General features: G+C 37.5%; 1 protein-coding gene across 1 annotated transcript in view; it reads right to left on the bottom strand.

Moving 5' to 3' along the window:
- Mlip (muscular LMNA interacting protein) overlaps positions 1-27,237 on the bottom strand; it is a 131,244-nt gene that overhangs the window by 89,773 nt on the left and 14,234 nt on the right. The window contains exons 4-5 of the mRNA XM_050124570.1: positions 18,589-20,055; positions 8,779-8,850 (exon numbers count right to left, since the gene is read on the bottom strand). Of these exons, the coding sequence (XP_049980527.1) occupies positions 8,779-8,850; positions 18,589-20,055 (1,539 nt within the window). The remainder of the gene's footprint in view (positions 1-8,778; positions 8,851-18,588; positions 20,056-27,237) is intronic.

The raw sequence follows: 27,237 nt of genomic DNA on the forward strand, positions 1-27,237 counted from the left end.
ATACTGATGGTCTTAGAAATTAATCTTGTGTACCCTGTGTAATTTGAAAACTTTATTGTGTCCTAGAAACTACATCTGTATTGATCCCGGCAATTGCCATTATATTCTGCTTCTGAGAAAGGTATAAAATATCTGAATGGTTTCAATAAAATTGACACAAGTTTAAAAAAAAATGAAAGAAAACTGAATCATGAGATGATAGCTCAGCAGTTAAATGCTTGCCACTCATTTATGAGAACCAGATTTAGATCCCTAAAACCCACAGAAATGCAGGGTGAGCCTAGAGGTCCCCTGTATTTCCAGTTTTAGGAGGTAGAGACAAAGAACTCACAAAGCAAACTCTCTAGCAATACTAGAGACCTCTGAATTTGGTTAAGAAACTTAGCCTTAATTAATTAAAGTATAAAAGCAACAGCAGACAATTCCCAACATTAATCTTGAACCTTCTGATGCATATGTGTGCCTTACTTTTTTCAATTGTACTCTACTCAACTAGACCTTTTGTTTTATTGGGGTCAGTGGATCAATAAAGATATTTAGATTAGATTGAATAACAAACTGAGGGAGAAATAGAATTAATAGATAAATGCATCAGATAAAGAATATTATCACAGTTTTCTCAGTAAAATACTATGGAGAAGAGATTTAAACTGTTTTAACAAACAAATGTTCATTACATATTACTATTCAACTCCTTTGCCATCAAAGGCTGTAGCATGTGATCAACACTCATGAAATAACTCTTTTCAGCCCAAACAAAATGAAGTCAATAGTTTGGTCTATGGAAAATTACTTCAGGCAAACATAATTCTTATGCTACTTGAAATATTGAACTACAACATATGAATGTCAAAATGATCTCCTAAAGCTATAAAAGACAATGAACATTGGCAAGAAAGCCTATGACTTTGAATCGTCTCATTGCCCATTCTATGTTAAATAGAAGGGTTTGGGGGCCAAAATGTCCTAAAGTTTTACTAAAATTTATTTCTGTTAATTGACTATAATGAGTAGTTTGTCAAATGTATCATCTTGACTCACTCCTAATAGCCATAAAATATCATTTTTATTCCATGATACAATATTTTATTAAACATATTTAAGCCTCCATTAGAAAAAGCCAAAGGAACATGGGAAATATACAACCACAATTTAAAGAACTGGGACCATTAAAAGTATATTCCCAGACTGGCAGTGGTGGCACATGCCTTTAATCTCAGCACTCAAGAGGCAGAGGCAGGAGGATCTCTGTGAGTTCAAGGCCAGCCTGGTCTACAAGAGCTAGTTACAGGACAGCTCCAAAAACTATAAAGAAACCCTGTCTCGAAAAACCAACCCCCCCAAAAGTATATTCTTGTCATGTGACATGTTTATGAACTATTCAATCTGAGGAGCTCTCTCTTGGTGTCTTTAGTTCTGAAAGATTTAGTGGATTTGATCTCTTCTGCCCACACAGAAGGTAGTTGTGCTTTATATTTTATTGTCATGTTTGCATTTTTAGGTTTTACAAACTTGCCACTAGTCTCAAACTCAGTACCTCAAAGCTTCCTTGCAGGAGGATTCACACCTGACTTTCCTTTCAATAAGAGCATTGAAGAATGGTCCTTCCCTCAATCGGTGCTCCGCTCCCTATAATATCCCTCCACCTCTCTCAGCATCACAAAGAATAGGGCTGTTTGTGAGCCTTGGCTTATTCAGTTCTTCTCAAAGTTAAATTGCTTCCAATTCCCTTTAATATTTTCTCATAAAAATAAAATAGTATGTAATTCTCATTTTATGAGAATATAAATATATTCTAGCAACTAACAAAAAAAGTATTACAGAAAAGAATCCAAACTCATTACCACTTGTTCAGTATTTCAGTAAACATGCTTGCTCTTATTGCTGGGAAGGGATCAGAACAAGCCTGAGAAACACTGGATGGAGTCTGAGCTGAAGGTCAATCACACACCCTAGTTGTGCTGCTTTGGGGGACTGTATGAGACTTTGCTGATTGCCAAATTCTTTGTTGAGTTATGAAGGTAATAAAGATAGCATCACATCCTCAAGTTTGCAATACAGAAGTTATCACAACTGTCTTGTCCAGTTGATAAAGGTCACCAAATCTAAAATAATCCCTTCTAGCAGAAGGTCTTTTGTGACTATTGAATGAAAGTACGGTAGATAGATCTTATTCTGTCCTACCACCCAGCCAAACTCTACAGATCCTTCCCCAAGGTTTAGCCAAATGAATCCTCCTGATCCTTTCCTCTATGCACCTTCTCCAGCTTCCAAGATCCAGCCCTTGTGCTATATCAAATGCCTTAGTCTAATCCTATCAACACTGCCTATACAACAACCAATCTCTAAGCTTCCTCCAGGACTTCTCAGCCTGCCTCCTGCAGACAGGACCCTCCCACACTGCATCCACCTTTCCACTCAGACAGATCCTGCATATTCTTCTCCAGGGTTTAGCCAGGTGAGTCTACCTGAACCTTCCCACCATGCACCCTCAACAATGCCAGTTCTATTCCCAAACTCCAAACTTGAATGTGGATGTACATCCTTCAACACAGTCTCCTGTGTCCACCTGACTTTATTCCACCTACACCATATCCAAATCAGGGATTGGTGTGTAAAATGAAAAAAGATAGTATTTTAAAATTAATTAATTAATTAAAAATAAAAAATAAAGTCATGCACGCCAGTGTGAAAAACAAACAAACAAAAACAGGAAAACAAATGATGTCAGGCGTGGGAAGTCCTTTTGCCTATGTGCTCCTTTTATTGGTTAAAGAATAAAGCTGTTTCAGCCAGTGGTTTGGCAGAATAGGGCAAGATGAGAATTCCAAGCAGATAGAGGAGGAGAGAGTAGACAGAGAAAAAGAGAAGTCATGTAGCTATGGGAGGAGACATTTGCCAAATCCTGGACAGAACCTTACCGGTAGGCCACAACCACATGGTGATACACAGATTAATAGAAATGGATTAATTCAAGATGTAAGAGCTAGCTAGAAATACACTAGAGTCACTGACCAAGCAATATTGCAAATAATACAGTTTCTGTGTGGTTATTTTGGGTCTCCACCAACAGATGTCTCTGTAGTACAGGTCACATCTTAAATTAATAATCAGATTGTTTGTTGAACCACAGAATTCTTTAAAACATTGACTAAAGAATTATATTAATCGGGTTGCAATTAGCAACCCATCCTTTAAAATATTAAACAATGTAAGGTAAATTGATTTGACAATGGGCTAAACTAAATCTCTGCCTTGCTATTTTTATCCATGCTTCCATTGTGATCTTGAATAACTATTTTGTACCCTTTTGCTATGGTAAAATATTTTAACTTTACATTTGAACAACTATTCCCATAATTTTACTTCGTTTATGTAAAATTGAACTGCTGTGGAATCTGACAAAGACACAAATTTTTATAATTCAATGTGTTTTTAAAATGGAACATAGAATAGCATGTATTGGGGAAATTGTATCTAACACTAGAAAAAGATGTTATCCTTATAGATACTCAGAAAGTCAGGTATAGACAATATGAGCTTCCTTCAAGAAAAAAAGTATCTTTCTGTAGAAAACATTATTCTCTTATAACACAATAAACTGCATATAATTTACATCATATAGATAAGTCTATCCTTTTTATTTCCTTAAAGCAATTTCATAGTAAAAATTAATGATTTATTAATTTTGATTATTAGTATGTTACAACAATTTTACTTATTGCTCTCAGACTTAAGTGATTAAAAAACTGGAGATACCTCAAACACTTTCTGAAATAGACAATAGCACACACTGTGACTAAAGTTAACGTCTATAACAAAGTCACTTGTCTAGAGATGTCATTCTTACCCAGGTCTATAGATCATGGTATCCCATGATAATGTCTGTCAGAGAGAAAATGATTACTGACAGGTGCTTAAACCAAAGAGGTTGGAGTTACCTCATTAGAATATAGTATCTCGCATTTATCTTTTTCCATTTAATCATGGTAGAAGATTGAACTAAGAACACTTCTTTCATAAATGCTTATGGGGAAAATGCTAGAAATGGAAAAGGGTATAAATTTAAGTTTTGATGAGACAAGTTAAGAAACCTTATGTTGCCTGCCAATAAAATGTGTCCTTTCAAAACTGAATGAAAATGGGTTTCATCCAGAAGTAATGGAGCTGAAACTAATCCCATAATTTACTGATAGCTTAGCATCTCACTACAAAAGATGGCTGAGTTCTAATTTGCTGAAAATCTTGTTTTTAAAATAACTTTATTTTCCAAAAATAATTCTATTTGCTAATTACACAATATGCTAGGCATAAAGATCTACTGTGCATATAATTATCTTGAGAGAGGGTTAGCTACTGAAGCATGTAAGACTTGAGTTATATATGTGTGTTCTGTTGTCAAGGCAACTCACAGTGTAGCTCCCAAACAATGTTGTAATGATTCTCCCAGATCAGCCTTCCAGCTGTGTTCTATGGGACGACAAGAAATTGAGACAAACTTCCATGATTGAAAATATTCCATTCTGTAAATTGCATATATGTGCAAATATATATTATAAAATATATATATATATTTGAAAATTCTTTAATTGAAATTATCCTGTACAGAGAATAATATTCACCCAAGAAGTTATAGGTTTAAATAAAAAGGTGCCAGGGTATGGGATACCTTCCTTAGGGTTGTTAGTCAGAGACCATGCAAACAATGCAGGCGATGTCAATTGCTCTTGGCCATCCTCCAGAGCTTGAAGGTAAGACCCTGTTGCTGAAGATACTACCCTGCTGGTCACAGGACATTATGAAATTAAGTTAATACTAAAAAGAAAGTTTCTTCCCTGTTAGATAGCTTTCAAAATACTAGACAGTAGTGTCTAGACTGCAAGAGAGACAAATCATCAAAGTCTTACATGGCTATGAACTCTGGGAGCTATAAGAACATAACTTTTGATATGAGATGATATCCCCAAGGAAGCAATATTGGCATGACTGTTATGAGGGGAGCCAATGACTTTCTGATTAGATTTAAGCCCCACTCTATGGGAAGAAACCAATGCACGGTGCTGTAAATTTGGCCAAGAACTAATGGTTTGGGAGATCATGGTGCTGGGATACCTACTATTATTATTCTGCTAAATGTACAGAGTGCCTAATTGTCCTCATTATCTAAATTTTGCTGTGCAGTGAACAGAAGTTTACACAAAACCTTACAACTGGTCAAAGAGAGAATAAATATCTTCAAAGTGCTTAGCCAAAGTGAGACAACTATAATATCACCCTGTCTCTGGGGATCAGGGATCATTGCATTGGAGGGAGAGGCAATATTGTGAGAGCCAGAGGTCAGGAAGGACCACGGCACACAATGTCTTCTGGACATGACAGAGCTGTTGCTCTCGTGAACTCATAGCATCTGCGATTTCATGCACAAGACCTGCTTGTGCTCAAGGCAGTCAATGTTCTAACACAGAGAGGAAAAGCAGCTTGTAAGCCTCACCCCAACCAAAATAAATGAGTTTTTAAATGTTACATTCTTAATTTTCTCGCTCAATTAAGAAGTAAATTCTTGACTTCAATGTCGTAATGAGTTAGGCTGTCTAAATAGTTGGATTCAAAGAAATAAATTAACAGATTTATTTCTTAACTACAACACTGAAAAAAGCAATGCACTGTCATCTTAGATGTTGTTGGAAATGAACATAACTTCACAGGAAATGTTTGTTGTACGGAAGATGTCCCTTGGTCGGACACTGTCTAACAATCATGAAACCCTGAGTTAAATCTCCATTGACGAGAAGGAAAGTCACAAAGGAGAAGAAAAAAGAGAAAAAAGAGAAAAGAAAGGCGAGGGGAAATGGGTAAAATGTTTTTTAATTATTTAAAAATAATTGTCAGGTTTAAAACACACAATAAGAAAAAATAATTTAAAAAATATGTAAAATTACAATTTCCCTGCTCCATTTTTCTCCTGTTCCAGCAATGCAATTATTTGTTGCTTATATATGACCGGGTGGGCTCCATCTCTGAGCATGACAATATTGGAGAAAGGCTCAGAGAAAACTATCTCATTTTTTTATTCTTTGTTAAGGTCCTTTTTGTCTCCAAGATATTAGATCCCTTGCACATGAAAATCAGAAGGGACCAGTGACCACTATAGATGGTGTACTTTGGAGGTTTTGTTATTGTTCATGGGAGACCCTTTTGTCTAAAGGGAGGAAGATTGGTGGTATTGTATAAATAAATCCTAGGGATCACTGGTGTCAATTTTTCAAAATGTAGAATTATAAATGATCTGAAAATGAAAAAAATCATTGTCCGGGTACACGCCTTTAATCCCAGCACTCCAGAGGCAGAGGCAGGCGGATTTCTGAGTTCAAGGCCAGCCTGGTCTACAAGAGCTAGTTTTAGGACAGGTTCCAAGCTACAGAGAATCCCTGTCTCGAAAAAAAACAAGAAAGAAAGAAAGAAAGAAAGAAAGAAAGAAAGAAAGAAAGAAAGAAAGAAAGAAAGAAAGAAAGAAAGAAAGAAAGAAAGAGGGAGGGAGGGAGGGAGGGAGAAGGAAAGGAAAGAAAAAATCATTCTCATTTAATTTAAATATCTATAGTCTGGAACAATTCACCATGACCAAATGACTACATTACTGTTTACACAATAATGCACTCCTCCTTAGAGAAGCATTATTTTAAATCATGTGTCACAACATGTACATCTTATTGTACCAAGTTAAAAATACTAATTTTCTTATATAATTTTATATTTAAAATAAAAAAACACGATCTCTCTCATATGAACTGCACTGATTGAATATGTATCAATATCCCCACATGCCTTTATGATATAGGTTTTTGATAAAGCTGGAAGTTAATGAATTTTTTCTTTAATATCCAACAGATAATATATCCTCTATAAAATAGTTCATTCAGAGATAAGAAAGCTAGAAAGTCAGAGGTTCTAAAATAAACATGACTTGGAGCCATGTCTCACAGAGTACCAGGAAGCATTACCTATCAGTTTTCTGCACAGAATGTTACTAGCACAGGAGAAGGCAGCCCCTCCTTCTCCAAGGGAGTGTGTCTGAGTTAGAGGACACAGTAGGCTGCATGTCTTCTTCGCCTCACTGCAAGGGACAATGTCTCCCAGATCTCTGGTGGCAGACACTTGTGTTCAGATTTCTTTAAAATCTGAAACTGGCAGAGGTTCTGTATCCCTATAAACACTGCCCCATGACTCACAATGACAACCCCAGACAATGACATAAGATGCAACTGAGAAGAATTGCCTCCCATGCACTTCTAAGACTTTAATCTTATTTTAACTTTTGTTAAGCTATAAAAGGTAGAAAGTCAGGAAAGGAGCTAGAGACCAACTCTCAGATGTTTCTCCAGCAGATGGCCAGGCAGATCTATGCATTTGTACATATGGAACACAGACTTTCGACCACATGTGGATGGTTTGGAATTATTAACAGAGACACAATCTATAGGAAATGTCACCTACTTAATATTGACCTTATGATGCTAAGCATTTCCCACATAGTTCCTACTGTAGTTGTTGTTGTTTTGGTATGGTTTGGTTTGGGATGTTTCCTGTTGTTTTATTTTTGTTGTTGTTGTGTTTTGTTTGGGTTTGGTGGGTGCTGGGGGCGTTCAAGACAGGGTTTCTCTGTATTACAGCTTTGGCTGAACTGGAACTCACTTTGTAGACCAGTCTGCTTCAAACTCATAGAGATCTACCTGCCTTTGCCTCCCAAGTGCTGGAATTAAAGGTGTGCACCACCACTGCCTGGCTCATAGTTCCTATTTTTTAGACGTCTTACAAAGGTTTCATTTTCTGGATCATGCTAAGAGACTAAGAATGCAGATTCATAAACCTGTATATCAGAATATCACCTGGCTGACAAACAATTAACATTTGACAAATGACAGCAACAGTATTTGAAGCACTATCATTAACCTTGTAAAAAAATAGATTTAATGCAATAACTGCTAAATATCCTAAATAAACCACCATAAAATAACATATGACATCAATAATTTTCCACACTTGGTTAACAATTTGATTCTGATATGAATCCTTCATGTAATTTTGTTGGCACATATGTGATATGTGATTAATGTATTAAAATATATATCATTATTCATTATGTCATTTTATAATTGGTGATGTTTAAAAGCAAAGCAAAGCTACCTAGATTCATACGAAAGCTATGGTTTTTTTTTTTTAATCACTAGGGATGATCTCTAATCTCCCTGTTACTCAGTAGGGTGCAGAGATAGAACAAGTGGTTAACAGGAATGGATGAAGACTTTAGCTGGTGGTAGAGTCTATATTGCTACAGTAGACACTTGAATATTATATCTGGGTAAGTATATAACATAATAAAGGAAGTTGATGTTAATCAAATCTTGACCAATCAATGACTGTGGTAGGTAGTTGTGCACATAATCTCATTTCACCTTGACTTTGATTTATGCAGACAGAGGAAAAAAATGTTCAAACATAACAGATTTTAAATTTCCAAAGAAGGAGGATCTAGTGAAGTCTGAATCAAAACTCTAAGTCTTCTTGACAGTGTACAAGACAACTGAGATCATATTCAACCCTCATGATGAAAAGGATGTCAGTCATCATGACCACAATGCTTTCGTCCCAGTATCTTAATCTAGGAGCAGTTTTTATTTCAGTAAAAACATGCATTTTCCCATTAGAAATTTTATACACGTAACAAAACTATACTAGATACTAGAAACATAAAAATCACTCTGTTTCAAATCCAACACTGACCTTCTGTTCCAAGAGCAATGTGTTTGTAGGGATTGCTGCAAAAGCCTTGTAGCTTGACTTGGTCTTGTATTGCTAGAATGGATAACCAGAAAGCAAGAGTGGAGATGAAAAGGGCGAAGAATATGACATAACTGCAGGTACTTCTATCAAGTTAAATGACACATTATCAGGTGAAAAGAGGGGTTATTGTCCACAACTTGTTTTTGAAAAGAAATTAGTCCATCACATTAATATTTTGTTAGATTGATAAGAAACACACGATAACATGTTAGCTTACAGATCCTGAACAGCTATATATTATTTAGTTTTAACTTAAATTATCCATTCCTACAAATTTCTGAGTAACTGCATTATATCATAGAATTATAATTCTATAATGATTTAGGAGTTGGATTCTTAGACAAATATATAGCCATTATTGGTAAATATGCCTATAAATTTAATTGCATTCCTGATACATATTTGCATCATTCATAAAAATGAGATTTTACTACTCAAAATTTACTAACAGTTTTAAGTTGGTTTAGGTTGAATATTTTAGGCAAGGTCTCTCTACATAGCCAAAGATAGGCTCGACCTCCATATATATAGCCCAAGCTGGCCTGAAATTCACGATCTTCCTGCTTCCCCCTCCCAATTGGTGGAATTGTTGGATGGAGCTGTATACCTGGCTAACAGCAGTTTTTAACAGAGCACTTTGGCCAACAACTACGCAATATCAGAAATTTGACACCATAGTTGAAATAAGACCAAATCTCATGGTCCTAATCTCATTTTTCATACTATCAATACTTCTGTTTTCTATTGCAGGGACATTAACAAAGGAAATTAAAAACATCTTGAGTTTTAAGTCAAACAGAGCTATGTGAGTTGCTTGGGAGAGCTAAAGATCAATGAAGTTGTAGAAATTTGGATAAGATAAAATCCAATATTAAAAGCCCTGGTTTGGTATTATTCTGGGTCTTGAGTTGATTAGCTAATTTCAAGACTCCTATTATACCCAATTCCCTGCCTGAGGCAGCTTCTCAGTGGCTCACAGCCATGGGGAAAATGGCACAGCACTCCAAGCCTTAGCTCCTTGAAAAGCAAAAGAACGTGTTAACCAATGAAAACTGGGGTTGTCAAAAAATAAAATCTAAGGGGAAATAGAACATATAATTACAGAGAGGTAAAAAACTATAGTGTGAAGATTAATTGGGAAGGGGAATGGAAGAAAGGAGTGAGTGAGGGAATATGCGAGGGTCAATTAGCATTAAGTCGTGCCCACTTCCATCTACAACTAAGGGCTATTTGAGAGGCCAATATGCAAACCTACTATAGGAAAGGCTTCTGCATATATCTATATGAGAAAGAAATCTAAGTAGAGTAAGTAAATAATGGGGAGACATAGCCCCAACTAGATATCTTTACCACAAAGATAAACCTCCAGTGCCAGGAATGAGTTACATCTTGTTGAGTCATTGACCAAAAGGCCCCTATAAGAAGCCCCAAACATCCCAGTCTAATGCCACAGCTATTGGTTGCTCTTCTCAAACTGATGATTTATGTCATCCTATTGCTGATGACTGTACTTACTCATCTCCTTGAATACAGAAATTTGATCTGTTGCCTATCTAGAGCCTTCACCTCTACTGAAAAGTGTTTATAGTACTAGAAAGTATTCAGCACACCACGGAGAATGGTAACCATCACAACCCAGCCACCAACCCTATGAATTAAAATGGTGACCTGCCTACAAGATATACTGCTGCAATCATAACACAAACATTGTGGGAACAATCGATGAGTGTCTGATTAGATTTAAGGCCATTGCCAAGAAACGGAGCCCATGTCTGACACTTCTCAGGTGGCCACAAACTTTGGACTGTAAGCCATGGTCCTAGAGGAACACCAAATACTAGTGCTCTGCTAAAGAAACATAGCAATAAAATGACTTATAGTGGCATTCTTCTTAGTGGTTCACTCCGCCATTGTCAGAGATGTTGTCTCTTGCAGTAGATGGGAACCAATACAGACACCCATAACTGGGCAACATACAGAGACAGAGATTTTGGAATACTCAGTGCTAAGTGGGAGTTCTTCATCAAATACTTCCTCTTAAGGTTCGGGAAACTATACGGAATAAGTGAAAAGATTCTAAGAGCTAGATGGGATGGGTGACTCCAAGGAAACAGCATACTCCAGACACGATAGAACTGCTACACATAGGAACTCAAAAAGCCTGTGGAAGCAGGTACAGGGCCTATACCAGTTTGAGCTAGACATAGTTACAGGGCTAAGATGGGAAAAGAAACACAGGCTCCCAACCATAACCAAAAAGCTATCTGCAATTGAGATCTGCTTTTAAGGAGTGTTTTCTCCAACGGACTCTCACTAGGTATATTAAACAAACTTTAGAGTAGGACCCATGCCCATCAGTAGATGACCAACACAAAACAAAGCCAATGGTACTTTTGTAGCTATTTTGTCTCAAATTTCTTTGTTTAGGAAAATTTTTTGTCTTATTGGTCTTTTGCTTGTATATTGTGGTTTCCAATTTTGTGGTTTTGTGGATTTTGTTTCTTGTGTGGTTTTTTGTTAGTTGGTTTCTTGTTTGCCTATATGTTTTTGAAATAAAGAGAGAAAGGGTCTGTAGAGTTGCGTAGGTAGGGAGGTAAAGAAGATCTACAAGGAGTTGAAGAGGGGGAAATGTGTGATCAGAACATACCGTATGAAAAATTTTTTCAATTAAGAACAAAACAAAACTTGAATTTTATGGATGTAATTATAATAAACTTGGTTAAACTTGTATGACGGGGCTGAATCTAGCACATCCATTTTCCTAATCAGGGACTGGGGAGAATGAATGCTTTAGTGACACAGAGGAAGAACAGCAGTGCACAGTTCAGAAACACGCTCGTTTCCTGTTCTGTTTTCTTCTTTTCCTTTCTATTATATTAGATATAGTGAAATTAGCAACCCAAGGCCAGGATGTCAGGAAGCTACTGTAGCCTGTCTATCACAACTCTCACTTACACATGCTCACATGCAAGCAAATGCACTTATTTACATGCATACACAGATCCCTGTCTATTCATGCATATATCCAACCTCTCCTACAGAAAAACAAATTCAACAACATACACGCAGAGACCTCTGCATCTCAGCACTTCTCTCATTAGGAAATAGACTCTACTTATTTACCTGCTACTACTTTCTTTGCTCTAGATGCCTCCTTGCTATAAGAAGCAACAGCGTTTCAATCTTCTGTAAGCCTCCCAGCTCCCCTGCATACTGTACTTTCACCCCCTCCTACGCATGAGAAACAATTTCTAGAGGATACCTGAGGTCACTTACAGTCCTAGCATCTTCATTGATCCTGCAATGCTGTCACCTCTAGACAGCAATGTGTCTGGGTAAGGCTTTAGAATGAAATGCAATTTCTTTGTGAATATTTACATAAATTTATAGAACCCTGCAACTGAAGACTCATCAAGAAAATTTGCAGTCAAATGATGTATCCAAGACTTGAGTATTATTTCTATTCAATTTCATCTTAGAGAATTGTGTTCTCATTTTAAACTGTGGAGATGAATTTTTATATTCTTTCATGAGTCATTTTTGCTAGATGTATTATCTTTATCATTATGCAATACATACATCAAAGATGGAAATCTCTAAGTACTGAGTTCTTCCAATGTGGTAGACACTAGAACATCTTGTCGATATTATTAGATATAGAGTTCAACTAATAAATTCATTCAACAATTGCCTATTGAGTAGCTACTCTGAGGCATTCAGTGCTCATTTTAACCATGTGCCTTTCCCAGATTTTCAGTCTGAAAAATCATGCTTGTGGTGGTTTGAAAGAAAATAGCCCCTGAAGGGAGTGGAATTATTAGAAGTCATGGCTTTGTTGGAGGAAGTGTGTCACTGTGGAGGCAGACTTTGAGGTCCTATATATGCTCAAGCCACACTCAGTGAGACAGACTGTTTCCTGTTGCTTTTGGCTCAAGCTGTAAGAATTCTAAGTTCCTTCTCCAGCACCATGTGTGCCTGTGTGCTGCCTTGCTTCTCACCATGATGATAATGGACTACACCTCTGAAAGCCACCCAGATTAAATGTTTTCCTTTATAAGAGTTGTCATGGGGAGCAGAGAAAAATATACAGCTCAATAAAAATCAATAAAAAAATAAAATAAAAGAGTTGTCATGATCATGGTGTCACTTCACAATAGAAATCCTACCTAAGTAATTATTGCCATAAAAGATGCTTTCAAACTCAGCATCTTTTCTCTGAGTGTCCTTAATATTTTTTTATTTAAACATGGAGTTTTATTCTAATTTGGAACATAATTCTTCCCAGCAATGCAAGGCTTCCAGGTGCTATGCAAAACTCATTGATTTCCTTCTTTGGTATATATTTGAACTCTTCTAGAGAATATCATTTGACATAAATTATATTACAGGAATCACAGGGCCAGAGACGTGGTTTAGTGGCTAAAGTAACTGCGAACTTCACAGGGTCTGAGTTTGATCCCCCCAAACCCACATGAAGTTTGAAGGAGAGAATTAACTCCACAAAGCTGAACTCCAATCTCTACCCACTTTTGCCCTGACACACACACATACACAGACTATATACATACTCACCCACACTCACAAATACAAAGCATGCCTACACAATTATAGCAAACATGAAGGGAAATAATTGCCTTCAGCTTCACAGTAGAAATGAAAAGCCAGCTCTAAGTAGTTTTCTAAATCTTTCCCACAGAGCAATGACATTCACTATAGATCTGTCATTTGTAATTCACTTTCAATTAAGCATAAAGAAATAGTTCTTAAATATATACCATGTAGTGTAAAGCAATATTAGGTTTAGAAAGGAAAATGGATCGTAACTTGTTTGCAGATCTTTTCTTGCTCATGCTGGTTGTGAAGTTAATGGTAACAAGAACTGACTCTCAAAGCATCTGAAAATGCTATAAAAGCTGCCAATGGAGAAAAGCAATCAGTAGTCCCACCCAGCTTAATGGACTACAAATCCACTAATGACTGACCAGCCAATGGTGCAACAGTGGCATTATCATCTAGGGGATGAACAGACACAAGGCCTTCACTCAAAAGAGAGAATCCATGCCTGGTACTGTAAACCTTGCCAACTACCCTAGGGTCATAGACCCTAGAGGAGAACCTACTAATGCCATTTCCTTAAACCAACATAATTTCTAACTATGTTCTAACTATGTATCCTTATACCCACAGATAATTGTAGCTCTCACCAGTCATTAAAGAAGGTTCTTTTTGTAACAGATGGAAGATTACAGAGATCTACTAGTTGAAATACAAAATATAAGTGGTCAGGGGGTGCTCAACCACAATTGCTACATCTGCAATGCAACCCCTACATCTTAAGGCTCAGAGAACATTGATGATGAGGGAGAGGAAAGATTGTTAAGAGCCAAAGAACAAATATGCTTACTGTTAAACAGTGTCTTCTTGACTTGGCATGAAAGTCATCCCCATGAAATCTCAGCAATATGGTTGTCTAAATACCACTCAGTATGACAACGTAGATGGAGGAAATTTCGGGAGCTTATACCTCTAGATGAAGAACTATGGCCAATCAATGGTTATTGATAGAGGGATAATCAGTTTTCTTGAAGAATAAGTTCCCTGATAGGTATTTAAGACCAAGTATTCAGGCCTAAACCCATCTACATACAAGCATACATATGATACTTAATACAATGTCATTAATTTGAAGGGAGTGGGAGAAAATTTAGAAAGAGCTTTAATGAAGACAGGAGATGTGAAAATAATGTAAACATTGTACTTGTATGAATTTCCCCACCCCCAAAAAAACCTCCAGTACCTTCAATAAAAAGAAAACTTCCAACAGCTTCTTGTCTTCCTCAAAGTAAACATCAGAGAGACCTCAGAGTAGATAGACTCTTGCTTCTGGTCTCTCTTCCTCTTACATCAGTATCCTCTTGCTCACTACACATCCCAATATTCGATCTGAATCTGTTCCTTCTACCTATCAATCACATACTCTTTGGCCTCAGGGATTTTCCTCATTACATACTTCCTGCATGATAACTTTTCCAAGAAACAATTTCAACCACCCGACACAAATTTGAGACAGTACCCCTTTTTGTACTGACCCTTTCTAGTCTATATTCTTCCTTATATCATTCATGACCCTCTAAGACGATACTTAACTTTCAATTTAGGAAATGGATTGTTTGCTTTCTACTACAGAATGTATACCTTCTTGGAGGAGATAATTTTGCACTTCTTTTAGTTTAATATAATGTTTATAGTTTAGGGAAGCATATTAGATGGGCAGTACATGTTTATTGACTGGGTCACCCAGATGGGTTTTTTAGATCATGTTTCCTATCACTCATATTTAAAATCTTATTTGGTTCTACAAAAATGGGGAAAATCCACATCCTGCCTGCTGCACCAAGTTTCCATTATAACAAAATTGGAAGTGTTTGTATGCCTTAAAGGAATGAGAGTTTAATAAATAGGACACTGGCTATGAAGTCTCATGAAGCAGTAAAAGCTCCCAACTGATCCTGTAAACAAGCTAAGTCCAAATAGCTTTAAGCCAGACCATTGGAAACACTCATTTGAAAGAAATTTGTAACCATTTTCAGTGAGTACTAGATTATATGAGATTTTGATATAATAGTCTTTCTAACTCTATGTGAAATACCATGGCAGCTCACTAGGAGGGGAAAAGTCAAAGCATTTTTAAAATGACGACCAATTATATTTGGCACTCAAACACAATCTTGGGTGAATATTGTACCCCCATCTTCCCAAAGAGGAAAAGTGTCTCAAACAATATAGCGGTTGATCAGGGAATAGTCTTAGTAACTTTCAGAGAGTTGCCCATCCTGTCCAGGGCAATGAACAAAAAAGACTATTTTAAAACTATATCTGAAATTAGCATGTCAATTACACCATATTAATGCAGTACAAGTATGACAATGACAAGGAGCTTCAAACAAGTTTTCTATCTGAATTCAGCTCAGCGTTCTCTAGCCATTCCATTTTATTTTAATATCAAAGGACAATAGTTACAGCCCAGACTTTGAACTGATATCCTTCAAGCATTTCTGTTTCGGTCTGTTGACTACCTGTTTGAGGACTCCTATTGGTTTGGTGCATAAAGCTTAAATAAATTTGAAGATTTTTTTTTTACTTCAAAAAAGAGCAGCTTGCTTGGATTGGTCCCAACCTAGAGGAGTGAGGCAAGAAATAACTTGTAAGAGAGAATAAATTCTTTGCTAACTCAGAGCATTTTCTCGTTTCCCCCTGCCTTCTGTAAAGTAATTTCAACAACTTAAACAAAATAGTCAGATGCAAAACCAAAACTGAAATGCAGTTCATCTTCGCTGGTGTCAATTTGGATAAATTTCTATATTCCCAAGAAGGGTAGTTATTAATAAAAGGTGAGTTGGCTTTCTAACTTTAAACTAGAAATGCAGTTGTAAGAAGGAAATAAAAACTAACAAGAAAAGTAAGAGCATGTCTCAGAAACATCTTCCTGGCAGAAGTTATAAATTTGTCTGTTAAAATGTTTTGCAAACAAAGGTATAAATTACTATTCTGACTGAGAGGTAAATAGTTCTTGCCATTTTCATGGTTACCAACTTCAAAAAGCACAGCTGTGACTACAATTTCCTTAACTTAAGGAAGGTCAGACAAATAAACCTAGTATTGAAATGCTCCAAGATTGGGAGAAGGAAGCAAGCCATGGAAAAGTAGATCTTTGACATATGGGCCTTTAATTCATCAAAAGTTTTCCAGGCTTATCCTCATCAAATGCTGTCTATATTCACTATAGGATAAAATGTGAGCAAAGAACACTAGAGCACACATAGAAACACTTTGGACAAGTCTGTAGTGAAATAACTTTTCAGAAAAGATAATGAGTAATTTAAGTGTATGGCAAGTGTCCTGGTTAGTTTTTGCCAACTCAACACAAGCTGGGGTCATCTGAGAAGAAGAAATCTTAACTGAGAAGATGTCTCCATCACATTGGCCCATGGGTAAGTCTGCGTGGCATTTTATTCTATCAATGACTGTGAGTGGCACCATTTCTAGAAAGGGAGTCTTAGATTGTATTAAAAAAAAAAAAAAAAACAAACAAACAAACTGAGAAGCTGGGCATGGCGGCACATGCCTCTAATCCCAGACCTTGGGAGGCAGAGGCAGCGGAACTCTTGTGTTTGAGGCCCGCCTAATATACAGAGTGAGTTACAGCACAGTCAAGACTGTTACACAGAGAAAACCTGTCTTAAAAAATAAAAGAAACAAACAAAATCAAACTGAGCAACTATAGGGATGCGGCCAGGAAGGCACATTCCTCCTTGCTCCCTGCCCCAGTGCCTACCTGGGTTCCCTTCATGATGAACTATAGGCTGTAATGTGAAATCAGCCTTTCCCTTTTCACACTGGTTTTGGTGATGGCATTTTATCACAGCAATTACAAAGCAAACCAGAACATCAAGAAAGCACTAAGAATGATTCTCAGCAGCGGAGCATGGGGATGGATGTCTGCCCTGGGGAGGCTGAAGCAGGAATTACAAATTCAAGGGCTCATGATCTATGTAGGGATACCCTAACTTAAATTTTAAAAAAAACAGCAAATCACCCAATTCAGTAAATGATTAGATGGAAAAATTTTAGTACATGATACACAAAGTTCACAACCATGCATTTATATTCAAATGTTAACAACTTTTTCAAGATAATTATCTATTAATTCTTTTTAAAATTATCACAGACTCTTAAAGCTAGTACAGTGGTAGGCACACAGTGTCTAATGTGTACTTTTTCAGTTGAAACAATATCTTGTGAGTTTATCTGTTTCCTTAACCTCACATTCATTATTCAGTAATAAAAGAATTGAAGTCACTCTCTGTTATACTCAAAAACCTATAGACTGTATTCTTCAAGTATATGGAACTAAAAGGTCCCTGTGCTACTAATACAGGTACTTTCATAGTTTTACTTTACTTGCCCAACGACTATCAAATCCTGAGGGCAATAGGATCCATTCCTGAGTCCTTTGAGGCTAGACGGGAAGCTGCCATGGCCTAGAGTAGAACTGCATGCTCCAGCAAGCCTAAATCATGGAGTCCCTCCTCAAATGTTCCTTCTCTCGCACTAATAAATGCCATCTCATACCCTCGCTCAGCAGACTACTTCTGAACATTTCAAAACCAACTTTACTTCTATTTCTGTTTCTTCGTGCTCAGTTCGTTCATTCTTTCTATGCTGGATAATGTTAGATGTTAAGTACTTGCAATAAATTAAATATTTTTACACATAAAAAAGTTTCTATTCCCTTTTGCCTTCAATATGTAGAGTAACATCCAATTTTATTTAACTGGCAGCACAGGGAGCAATGAAAAGAAAATCAGCTTTGCAGGAAGGAAAGGAAGGTGGGGGAAAAAGCCTTTCTTTGAATGAATAAACAAAGGCAAAGGAAATAGAACAATTTCAAACTGATAATGGTTTTATCATGATCCTAGATCTATACTATATACATTATATTAATTATGTCTACTAACTATACTCTCAGTCCAAAGTATTTCAATAGATAATGAGACACTTCTTATTAAGTTACCAGAAATGTAACATATTATACAATGCTATCTGTTTTTAATTGGAACCAAAACTGCAACCCATACCCAGAAACATATATATATTTGTGTGCATGTGTGTGTGTATGTCTCCCTGAAGTCAAAGTCATAGTTTCTTCCATATTTCAAAATATACATGCAACATGCAAAAAGAAAATACCTTGGGCTTCTTATTCTCAGGGCCTGTTGACATGGACAATGCGCAAGGTGTGCTCAGCTCCTTGGTTCTTGTTAGTGAGACAGGAAGTGACGGGGTTGGAACAAGTGAGCTGTGGTTGGACATTGTGCTTTCAGGCGTTCCAGTTCTTGCGCCACTGCCACAACTCGGGTGCAGTACTGAAGGACTAGGCTGGAGTCCCTGGGTAAGTGAACTCTCGGGCGGGAGAATGGAGCGTCCCAAGTTGGCATGAGGCGTAGAGCCAGCACGGGAGACAGGAGGAGCGGGCAGAACAGAAGGGCGCAGTTCCTGGCCTGCTAGTTGCTGAGAGCAGGCTCTTTGGGATCTGTCTATCAGCTCCGAGAGGACTGGGGAGGGGTGGAAACATTTCTCTAGAGAGGAAAGGGCAGTGTTTTCATTAGCAGGAGGTGCGGAGGATAAGAAGGTAGAAGGGTGTTTGCAAATATTCCTGCTCCTTTCTGGAGCCCTGAGGTCACCATCCTGTCTGCCCTCCAAAGAAGAAAGCGGGGATAAACTCGATGTAATAGAAGGGACATCAGCAAAACCGAATGTGGCGCTCTGTAACTGGGGTAGTGTTGTGCTGTTCCTCAGTGTACCTTCTGGTGTTTTCCCTACATTCCTAGAAGCATAGATGCTACTGTCAGGTGCTGCTGGAGAGAGGGGGTACAACTGAGAAAGTGGGGGAGACTTGGACAAGAAAGGGGGGTGGTAGGATTGGTGGGTCTCTGCAGACGCCTTGTGTTCTTCTTGTTCTGTTGAACCAGCTGTCAAGGAACAACTTGAGAGAGATTTCCTAGGTGTGGGTGAAGATTGCTTTACTTTCTGATCAAGTGTGAGTGTGGAAGAGGCCAGGGAGTTGAGGGAGAAGGTTGGGCATGACGCGGGGGATAAAGGCCTTTGGTGAGACGGGCTTGATTTGAGGATAGCAGTGAGGAGAGAGAGCCGAGAAGGTACTGAGGACTTCAGCCCTGACTTTGAAAGGTTTCCAGTGGATGACATTCGGCTAGAGACAGTGGATAAAGAGCCATGGGGAGATGAGGTAAGTGGTTTGGGACTTGGAGAGAGTGAATGCATGACAATGCGGACAGGTAGGTAGGAAGCTGAAGGGGACTTCAGAGAAGCACCCGAGGCAGACGAAGGAGAGGTTCTCAGATCTTCCCTGGGACTAAGGACATGCGACGTCGATGCTTTCTTCTGTGCTTCAGATGCCAGCCCACGTGTGTGATCAGCAACATTTGAGCCACATGAACTAGAACCTGGCAGTTGAGTGGAAGGGGAAAATACTAGCGACGAAGCATCCCTCCATGCAGAAAGGGGGGAATCGCGAGCAGTAGTGTGAAAATACGTAGCTGTTTCTTCAACCGAGGCCCCTGTGACATCCAGCCTGCGAGTGTGAAACTCCTCTAGCACACAGGCTCCGCTGACGTTAGCTGGGACAGGTGGCGTTTTCTGATTAGTTGGAGAAACAAAGGAGAAAGCAGGTGGTTTATGAGCAAGCTGCTCAGAGGTAGTGGGAGAAGTTAGCTAGAGGAGAGAAAAATAGATTGAAATAGGACATTACTTATGAAATTATCAAAATACTCTTTTCACTGTGTGCTTGTGCCAACAGCCCTTGTACTACTTTACATGAGATGAGACATTGTGAGCCTTTATCAATAATGAAGGAGTCTATGGTTATTAATGAGACATGGCTTTGAATTTCAAACAAGAAATAAATCGTGAAGTAGTACATCCTATAGCCCATTTATTCCTCCAAACAAAAAATCAATATAAATTTTTCATAATTCTGTTGTAAAAAAAATAATTTACCCAAGTTATTTAAAATAATTGTGCAAATTTGGAATTGCACAATCTGAAAGGACTGAAGTTGTCTTCATTACAAATTTCATACTTCATTTTGTATAATGAAATAGATTTTCTGCCATTGAAAGAGTATAAACCACAGCTTGATAATGACTAGAATCCTAAATGGTGATGTATTTCAATTGCTTGACATTCTAAAGACTTGGACTATATGTTATGAATCTGAAAAGGTGCCCAGAATTCAAAGGATGAAGCACCCAACACAAACACGCAATAATAAATTGAGAGAGTGAAGTCCATATCCAAAATAGAGAGGACACTTTGCTTATTTCCCCCAGTCGCTTGCCAGGATGAACATAAAACAGTAATTTAGCGAACACTTAGCCAATGTTTTGGGCTTTTCTGGAACCAATAGGCTCTCTTTCTTATGAAAAGAAGCCAGAGCATTTTATAATCTATTTGAAACGAGGCAACTTTCAATTCTACACCAAAAAAAAAAAATGGGGAAATTTTTAAAACATAATTTTTCTTAAGAAGGAGAGCTAGCCTGTGGAATAGCCTGTATGTATTCTTATACCACTTAAGTCATTCAGAATTTAAGGCAAATGCTAAAATCATGCCAAAGTTTATAAACAGAGACTTTAAAATTATTAATTTGATTTTATCAGACTATAAAGTATGCATAACTAGTGAACTTGAAAAATCTTAGTCATCCAAAATATTGATGAATATTAATATATACATATATATTGCACTAAGTAAATAGCAGGAAAATGCCTATAAATTTAAATTGGAACATTTTGGTTTGTAGATAAGACATATTTTAGAATTTTGTTTCAGATCCATGTGAATAAAATTTCTAACATACACACTAATGAACTTCATGACATATAGTACTGAGCCCTAAGAACACTTAAATCTAACAAATTCAAACATTTCATTCCAAACTTCTTAGCCTCTGTGCAAAGACACCCCGTATACTCCTTTTATAAGTATAAAGATCAGCAAGTTATTTTGTCACATAAATAATATTTGAAATCATTGACAGAGTCCAGAGTATCAAAATATCAACAAAAATAGAAAAGCAAACAGAACTCAATCACACTGAGAAAGCTTAATCATCCCAGGCGGTTTATCTCAGCACACTGCTTAGCTGGTGTTTATGCAACTGATTCATATGGTTGGGAGGATATTTAAATGCAAACATCACCGAATGGGCAACACAATGCTTATGTTACTAAAGGATGACATTTTATTTCGAGTTCTTCAGTAATTTGTAGTTGGAGTCACATTTAATGTTAAAAAAAATCATTCTGTCAAAGTTCCTGTTCTTCCAAGGTGTGTGTGTGCGCGCGCACGCGTGCATGTGCACACATGTGCATGTGCTCACATGCATGGGTTAATGCACATGTGTATGTGTTTGAACCATCTGATGCCTTCTCTCAGCATTTCCATGACTGATTTTTTTCCTCACAAGAAGAATGGGGATATTTCAAGTCTCCAGGATATCTCTGCACACTGTACCTTATTTGAAAAAGTTGTTAGAACTTGCTAGATATTTTTTGTAAATTATTCCTGACTGCCATGAGAATCAAACTATTTTTCTAGTAATGCTGTTTTCTAAGAGCTTCAGCATATGCAACAAACCATCAGTTTATCACAATTATTTACCAAATTACCAGCATATTAAGAGCAGAGCCTCAATTTTCTTTTACATGTTATTAAAAGCGACCTTCTCCAGGTGAGGTCTTCTAAGTGCCTAAACAGCCTACTGCACTATGGGATATTTTTCCTAATAATAATTCAGAATTTTGCCACACGTTTTAAGAGTTAATTAGTGAGAAAATCCTAAAACACTGATGCCTAATAATATTTCCTATGTTGGTCTACATGTAATTTTACTTCTATTTTCTAGTTGGCCTATCACTATATTTACAATATAACCACCAGTAATTTGCAAATGCACAGTAATATGATTGTAATTTGCACTATCATGTAAGTGTAGCACCATAATTTTATATACTTTCCAGATACAAAGGACTCATCATTAATTTTTTTAAAAAAAATCAAATTTCTGAGCCCATATTATTTTTATTCTTTTTCTATAAAAAATAGTCCAAGACATAAATGAATAATTTCATTAATAAAGAAGAGAGGGTCGTTCATTAAATTCTCAGTAACTTGGAATGAGCCATTCATTTGACCTCTAAACCCTTTGCTAACACCAGCAATAGTAAATGTCTTCATTGAAATATACAAGATATTTGCATTCTTCATTCCCCATTAATAACCACTCTGTGTTTTCAACCATTTCCTTCTCTCTCCCACATTATTTGAACATTTCTCTAGTGTTGACTGGGATTATTCCCAACACTCTCATTTCCTTGAGCCCTTGACCACATGCTTCTCCCAAACTCATTCTCAGGACACTCTTCTCAAAAGGCTGTCATTACTTTTGGATGAAGTATCATAACTCTAAATGGGAGAATATGCTTGCAATATGCTATTATCATAAGATAGATGAACTTAATGACTTCATAGTGTATCATTGAAGTCCTAAGTTCTTTAAACAACCGTGCTATTAGAGAGCTGCCTTGTGATCATTTTAGCAAATCTAAAGTTAACTGTGATACTCTAAAGTATCGAAGAGAGCTGAGAGTGTCTACGTCAAAGCTGAAATGACTGCTCTGCTTTCTGAGATGTGGACACTGCCAGATGCTGATCCTCCACAACCTTCCCCAGAATCATCACAACCTTGTAGAAAATGCCCCATTGTCCTAACACATCAATCACTGCATCATAGAAAGGTGGCCTCCTACCTAATAGCTGTTTTGTTTTTCTCTTTAAGGAACACATATAATGTTACCAGGATGATTCTCAGCCTTTCTTATCTGAACCAATAAAATAATATTGTCTGATATTCCTAATTCTAGCTTTAATCCATATAACTCAGCACCAGTTTGAACTTTTAAAATCTAATCAATGAACATCTAGCTCATCAGTGCTACTGTGAACCAAAAGTATTCCCATCATTTCTTCTCTTGCTATTCAGTCTCATCCCCTAACTTTTTGCTATTTTCCACTTTTGGTTTTGACAATACTTTTCTCAGTCTTAGCATTTTTGTGGGCCTTGATAACAATCTAGCAAACCTGGTCTCTTGTCAACTGCTGTGGGTCTTGTACCCTGTCACTTATATTGTATTGTTTTAATAAAACACTGATTGACCAGCAGCCAGGCAGGAAGTGTAGGCAGGGTGATGAGAACAGGAGAATATGGGAAGAGAAAAGACTCAGTCTGCAGCTGTTACCCAGACACATAGGAAGCAAGAGGAGAATGCCTCGCTGATAAAGGTACCAAGCCACATGGCTAACACAGACAATACAGGGTTAAGATGTAAACATTAGTTAATAAGAAAGCCTGAGCTAATAGGCCAACCAGTATATAATTAATGTAGTAGACCTCTGTGTATTTCTTTGGGACAAATGGCTGCCGGACAGGGTGGGACACAAACCTCTGTCAACAGTCAAAGCTCTGGAAAATCTTCCTTCTTAATCCCACTAACTGTCATTACAGTCCTGACCACTGTCTACACAAAACTTCTGTAAAAGAAAACTTGGCTCCACCCTCTCACATAATAGGACCTCTGCATTTGATTTGCAACAATGCCCACACCACATGAAAGTGGGGTCGACACCCTGCACCTTTCTCAATAAACATTTGGGTAAGATAAGGCACTGTGGATTTCTTTCACGGTTAGTCATCTCAGCTGGACTTCTCTCCACTTCCACACTGCAACTTGCAAAGTTAATATTCTCCACCAACCTTTAACCTAACACATTTTAGAAGATGAATTTTTTATGTATACTCTAAATCACAGGGGCACTGGCATTCTCTTTAAGTATTCATCCTTTTTATAGTTTTACTAACTCTCCCATCCTCACAGAATCACAAAGAGAAATTCTCTTGATCTCTTCAGATTTGAACAGTAAGTGTCACTGTGGTGGGTGGTGAAAATGACAGCAACCTTCTGGCTTTTACTGAGTCCCTTGTCTCAGAACCTAATCAGTGCTATAATAGCAAATCTACTGCAAGCAATCACTTGGAACGCTGGCTGCACCAGGGCCTGCGTGTGCCCCTCTGTGGAATCTCAACTCATACCACACTATCATTATTCTGCGCTAGGCTCAGGACACTAACATCTGATGTAGTCCTTGCCTCCCCAGACATGGAGAAAATTGAGTTCTGACATCACCAAGACAGAAGACTATCCTCAATGCCTACAGCATTTCCTGAGGAATTTCCAACTCAACCTGATTTGCACATAAATAATTCCTTTGTGTATGACCACTAGTACAAACCAAGCTATCTGATGGAAATAACCACTATTCATGAGTAATAGGGATTTTGCCAGCATTTGACAGAGCCTGGGGTCTCTCAGTAACTCAGAAAAAATCCCTTACATTGTATGCACCTGTCCTTGCCGTGGAAGGAGAGAGAGAATACTAAAGGAGCAAACTCAAACAGGAAGAGAAATGGTAAGGTGGCAGAACAGAGGTTTAAATGAATAAAACTACATGTTTGTATTTTTTTCTTTTAACTATAAAAATGAACATATGTAAATGTTATCCCCCACCATGAAAGCCCACCTACTGGGTTAAGATTTTAATCACCTGTCATCTACTTGTGCATAGTTAGACTACTTTTGTACTTTCTGTTTTGCATGCAGTCTTTTAGGTGTGATCGTGTACATATTGCTTCCTAGCTTTTTTTATGTAAACACACCATATTGCAGAAACTTGTTGGTGGGGTCAAAGCTAATCCTTCCAAAAGTTAGCAGAATCCAGTAAGAAGTTTAATACTCCAACTTATTTCAGTATTCAACATCTAAATTCCTCAGGCTCTAAGCTAACAATAATTTGTTTTAGGAAGTAAAATAACAGCAACATCAGTAATTATGAGACAGTGAACCAGGGCTATCTTCCATGCCCTATTATAGCTCTCACTCAGCTATGAATACTCAGGAGTTTTAATATGATACTGTCTTTTCCATATATCTATATGGAATATATATGTATGTATATATATATATGTATGTATGTATGTATGTATTTCCCAGGATCATTTGATTACTCATTTATATGATATTTTCTAAGTATTCTCACTAGTTTGAGTATTGTGTTAGGGGCTCAGAAGGGAGAAAAAGCATTGACAACCAACTGTTCTAATGGGATAAAACATACAAAAGTGACTGTGATACAATGTGCTGGTGTTAATAAGGTGTTCTTTATAAAAATTGAAGCCTGGGAATATTAAGATTTATCAAATGCAAGTACTTGCTGTCACTTATGATAGGGATACATTCTAAGAAATGCTTCATTACCTGATTTTATCATTGTGCAAACATTATAAAAAGCACAAATAGAGCTTAGACCTCCACATTTATGATTGTGCAGTCATTACAGGGAGCACAACTAGAATCTAGACCTCCACAACAGCATTCGGCACTATAATTTTGATTAGGACCACAAGTGCATGTGCACCTATCACTGACCAAAGTATTGCTATATTGCACATTATTGGATCTAACAAATGCATACAGAATTCTGTACTGTAACCTTTAATGTTTTACTTTGTCCATTTTTTTTGGTCTTATTGTCTACATCCTCTCCACAGTTCTCATATCCAAGTTGTATCTGAACAAATGTATAAAGCCTCTTGCTCTTTTAGACTTTTCATGAATATATGTCTCTCCTATGTAAGTTTTAGTTAAGATTTTTTATTCAATTATTCATTTTATTTTCAATAGCTTTTTATTCACAGTTTATTTATTGATTTTTTGCAACCATATTTTCACTTAAACATTCCAATTTCTGGTGTTTTAAAGGAAAATGACTCATAAAGGGAATGGTATTATTAGGAAGTATGGATTTTTTGATGAAGGTGTGACCTTGTAGGAAGAAGTGTGTCACTATGAAAGTGGGCTTTGAGATCTACTATGCTCACACTACTCACAGTGTGACACTTAAGTTTCCTTCCTGTTGCCTACAGTTCAAGATATAGAACTCTCAGGCCCTTCTCCAGCACTGTCTGTCTCTATACTCCCATGCCTCACCGTGATGATAATGAACTGGAGCTCTGAAACTGTAAGCCAACCCAATAAATGTTTTCCTTTATAAGAGTTACCATGATCGTGGTATCTCTTCACAGCAATAGATACCCTAAATAAGACAGTTGGTGTCAGGGACTAGGGTGTTGCTGTGATAGGTCTGTGATGTAGGAATCCCCTCTGTATGCTGTGGATATCATTGGTTAATAAAGAAACTGTTTTGAACCTATAGCAGGGCAGAAATTAGCTAGGCAGGGGAAACTAAACTGACTGCTGGGAAAAAGAAGGGCAGAGTCAGAGAGATACCATGTAGCCCTGCCAGAGACAGATGCTGGAACTTTAGCAAGTAAGCCACAGCTATGTGGCAATATACAGATTAATAGGAATTGGTTAAATTCATAATTAAGAGTTATCCAGAGGCGACGGCAGACAGCGGGGACCGGTGCACAACACCAAGAGCAGATCGCCCCACTACAATTAAAGCAAAGAGGTAGGCCTTTGGTTGGCGAGGTCCCTGGCAAACAGGGAGCCTGGTCCTGTTCCTGAAGACCCTTCTGAGGGGCGAGAGGGAACTTGGCCCCTGGCAGGAGCCAGGAAACAGAGCTACAGCATTTTGTAAGAGGAGCCCCTGGCCAACAGGGAAACCTGATCTGGTTTTAAAAGACCCATTAGATAGCTTCGATAGGAGGAGATGGGCAGGCGCCAAGGCAAGAATTCACCC

The sequence above is a fragment of the Alexandromys fortis genome, unplaced genomic scaffold (assembly GCF_014885135.2).
Source record: "Alexandromys fortis isolate MF-2015 unplaced genomic scaffold, M_Fortis_MF-2015_v1.1 scaffold_22, whole genome shotgun sequence".
In the NCBI taxonomy this organism is placed as follows: Eukaryota; Metazoa; Chordata; class Mammalia; order Rodentia; family Cricetidae; genus Alexandromys; species Alexandromys fortis.